The sequence below is a fragment of the Galendromus occidentalis genome, unplaced genomic scaffold (genome assembly GCF_000255335.2).
Source record: "Galendromus occidentalis unplaced genomic scaffold, Mocc_1.1 scf7180000075973, whole genome shotgun sequence".
Classification (NCBI taxonomy): domain Eukaryota; kingdom Metazoa; phylum Arthropoda; class Arachnida; order Mesostigmata; family Phytoseiidae; genus Galendromus; species Galendromus occidentalis.
In genome coordinates this window covers 59,729-63,926 of record NW_003803963.1, presented here as the reverse complement: position 1 = coordinate 63,926, position 4,198 = coordinate 59,729, and the positions used below count along the sequence as shown (strand labels likewise).

General features: G+C 49.9%; 1 protein-coding gene across 1 annotated transcript; it reads left to right on the top strand.

The window, feature by feature from the left end:
- The first annotated feature begins 461 nt into the window (after window positions 1–461).
- On the top strand, window positions 462–1,397 carry LOC100904114 (probable serine/threonine-protein kinase pkgA). Its single transcript, XM_003738418.1, has one exon. It carries the CDS (start codon window positions 462–464, stop codon window positions 1,395–1,397), a length of 936 nt encoding a protein of 311 aa, XP_003738466.1.
- The last annotated feature ends 2,801 nt before the right edge of the window (window positions 1,398–4,198 follow it).

Below are 4,198 nucleotides of genomic sequence, written 5' to 3'. Positions count from 1 at the left end.
ATAGACTCTACGGTCATTAAGCCATCGATCAATCGTATCTCGAATCACGATCTCGATTCCAGCAGCTGGGCATGAAACAAGGAGTATCCTTTTTCGTCCTAATCTTATCCGTCTGAGTAAGGACGATGCCCGCAAACAGAGCGCTCGAACTGAACGATCGCAACAACGAAATTCAACAGTGGCTGCGACTCCTTATGAGCGACCCAAGACGATGCGGCAGCGAGAACCTATACTATTTATGGGAAGCGGTTCAAACCAAGGATCAGGCGGCTCAGAACACCTTAAGTCGTGCACTCAGTGAAATCGTCCTCGCCTGTGCAGATCTGGTCGAGTATTAAGAAGTCTCCGAAAGTGTCGCCGAGACGAATTGGCTTCTTGTGTCGACGTTCTTCAAGGAGCAGATAATCGAATACGCTCATCAGCTGAGGATCGCGAGACTCGGGGATTTCTCATTGGGCAGAATGATCGGGGTCGGCGGTTTCGGCGTCATGTACAAAGCAAAGCTCGGCGAATTTCCTTGCGTACTGAAATTCGTACCTCTGAACATCCTCCCGAGTCCCGAACAGGCTCTCGTCGATAAGGAAGTCGCGTGCTTGATAAATCACTCTTGTCTAGTAAGCTATTTCGCGTCGTTCATGAATCGGGACACTTTCATAACCTGTATGGAGTTCATTGATGGGGTGTCGCTCATTCGACTTATCCATAGGGCGCCCCAAGGTCTACCCTTGCCGCTCGTCCGAATCATCATCGGTCAGCTGCGTCTGGGGGTACAGCATCTACATTTCAGAGGTTTCATCCATCGCGATGTCAAACCGGACAACATCATGATCGGGCCAAGATGTCGAATCAAATTAATCGATTTCGACACCTGCAGAGTTTGTTGTGGCAAATACAGCCCGAAGTTCATGCCAACATTTAGGGAAAAAGCGGGAAAGGAGTTCCCGGGTGCTGATTTTGCGGGCATGATACCGTACATGGCGCCGGAAGCTCTCATGAAAACTGGACTGGGTCGCGCAACGGATTGGTGGGCCGTTGGCGTTACGACGTACCATGTGGCTACGAGTCGTTATCCATTCAGAGGATCCACGATCGAAAAGGTCCAACCTCAAGCCGTGATTCCGCAGCACTCGTGGCCAGCTATAAAAGAGAGGTCCAAAGAGCTGAATTGCATGGCCGATTGCATGAATCCCGATCCTCACTATCGCCTGTGCTCGCAACACTACTCGCATTTCCTGACACACGAGCACTTCCGCGGTATGGATTTCCAGTGGCTCGAAAATGAAGCGGACCTAGGGAGCTTCAATCTAATCGACAAAATCAGAGAGATATCGATAAGGAAGCAGCGCAGCCTGTTTGTGCGATTATTGTTCTTAATACATATATGTAAATGCAATTAAGCATCAGGCCGCTGGAATTCCCTCTCTGATTCCGCGCCTCTCGACACTTGAAAGGCTGAGGATGAGGCGAGCATTTTCCTCGTCATTCGTTGGCAGAGGTCGTACTTCCAGTCATCGAGCCGCATATCGAACCTGAGATTGTTTCGAGCCGGCTGAGAGGAGCGGGAAAATTCGCGTATCATCACCCGAATTCCCGGGCGATTACAGCACGTGCGGATACGGAAATTAATGGAGGTCGGCTGAGAAGACGCGCGGATTCCGAAGTTCCCGAGCATCGATTAGCTCACAAACATTCTCGTGCAGAAGCTCGAGGATTTCCAAATGTTTCTTTGGAATAGTAGTGTCACCCTCCACAGCTGACAGAGCGCGCTCTTCCACCTGCTCCCTTCCAGTCTCTGCTCGATCTGTCGGCAAATTGGGGCATGAACATAAACTCGTGTTCGGTCTCGGCGTAGCGGACGAGCGCGCTTCTGCGACGTCGCATCGAGTCGTTCGCAGAGCTCAGAGATTGATCCCTCCACTGATGACTCAGTCAATGCTTAAGCTCACTGCAATGATCGGGATCTAGGAGCGTGATCTTTGTTACGTCTCGTCCTCGATGCTCAGTCAGGATAGCGTTACAGGCAGGAAGGCATTCACCTTTCAAAGACGGAACACTATTTCGGACCCAGGAAATCTGCCAGCTTACGCGGAAACGTCTGTTCACACACAGTCTCATCATTTCTCGCTCTCTCCTTCGCCTGCTCGCCAGTACAGAGCATTCGCATTTTCTTTGCATCGAAACTGTGCTTAGCTATCGTACAACGTATAAATTATTACGTACCACTAGGTATCACCCGAACGGAGAGCCCGATTTTCCACAAACTGCCTGTTAGACCTACGGTACTAAATCTAACGCCTATAAATGGGCCACCTTAGAACGGGACGTCCTGATTAATTTGGATGTGAGCGTAATGCTCCTATCAGAAACCAGATTGATGAACGAAGAGCGTTCCCCTCCAATACAAGGGTACACGTTCCACGGCAGCAACCGGAAAGGTAGCAGCAACAAGAGATCGAACGGGGGCGTCGGAATCCTGACCAGATCAGAACTCGAAATTATTTGGACTGAGAAAGGAAGGGATTGGCTAGCCCAAGCTATGATGATCGGTAACCAAAAATGGGTGATCATCTCGATATACATAGCACATGGACTCATAGAGCAAGACAAAAAGTTTCTGGAGTCTCTCCGTCGACTTATTGAACATATATGTGATAATAACAGCCACATCCTAATCGGAGGCGATACCAACGCCCATCTGGCTCAACTCGATGGTAAATCCAACCCGAGAGGAAAATCACTCGAATCCTTTGCCATCGATCACGGTCTATCAATGGTGAACCTGACGACAAAATGCTCCGGACGATTCACCAGAGGAGACTCTGCAATAGACCTAGTATTAGTTAATGCCAAAGCCCTCATGGCGGTGGACACCATGTTCATCGACGAGGATAGGGAGCTCACGGACATGAGCGACCACAACCTACTCACTGTTGGATGCAATACAACATTCCGCAAACAGGGTGCAAAGACGACAAAGCGAACGCTAGACGCGAATCGGGTGGTCGAGGTCTCCGAGAGACTCCTCGCTGAAGAGGAGAATATCTCATACGACAAGTTTCGCAACACACTACAGGAGAGTATAGACAGGCTGAGTCGAGAGAGAAAAATTCCCTCTCGGCCAATGGTCTACTCCCCCAAATCACTGCACTAGAATCCATACGAGTTCAGAGAAATCGTGAGTGGAGGCGGCTTAGAAGGCTCTGTTACCAACAACGGAAATTGAAAGAGAGCTGAGAGAAGCACAACAAGCGGTGAGAGAGGAAGTTCAAAAAGAACTGGCGGCAAGAGACTGGAAGAAACAGACGGAAATCTTGGCCGCGCCTCGAAGCACGCGCTGCAAGAAATTCTGGCAATACATAAGGTGCTCCCAGACCCACACAAAGCGGAGAGTCCACGCCAGGAATACGACCGGGGAAAAAATCCCAGCCGAACAAATGGAAGAGTACTTAACCGGGATAGCAAAGAAAAAGCTACTCGGAGTAGATATGAGCAGCAACCATGACGAGCCGGTGAGGGTAACCCGACCTACCGGTCTCGTTACTACCGTAGAGGAGGTAGAGACGATCCTTAGTCAGATAAACGAAGGCACGAGCACGGGTACTGACCGGATCCCCGCACGAGTTCTGAAGAAACTCACGGAACTCGGGACTGGGTACATAAGCAATCTCTTCAATCGCATCCTGAGTGGTGGCGAAAATATACCGCCAGACTGGAGGGAGGGAAGAGTGGTCATGCTGGAGAAAGCCAACTCGAAACCGGGAGTACTTGAAAGCTATCGACCAATAACTATCTCATCAATCCTGTATCGGATATTCAAGAAAGTAATCGTGAAAAGGATGCAAACCTGGATGGAGCTGAAAAAAATCCTGGGCGAGATGCAAAACGAATTCCGCACCGGCAGAAGAGGGGACGACAACATATTCATCCTGACCTCAGCCATTGAGCTATCGCGATTAACAAAACAGGACTAATCTGTGTCTTCCTGGACTGCACGGCGGCGTACGACCGTGTAGATAGGTTGATACTATGGGAAAAGCTCCGGACCATTGACATGGAAGCAGGGCTGCTGGATGTCGTACAGAAACTGTATACACACAACAGAGCCCACATATCCTTCAACGAGAACACCTCGAGATGGATAGAAACGAACCAGGGACTCCGACAAGGATGCCCGATGTCGTGTGTCCTGTTTATGCTA

What these genes read in the sequence shown, in the direction of transcription:
- LOC100904114 (XM_003738418.1), top strand. Translation starts at nt 462, where the DNA reads ATGATCGGGGTCGGCGGTTTCGGCGTCATGTACAAAGCAAAGCTCGGC.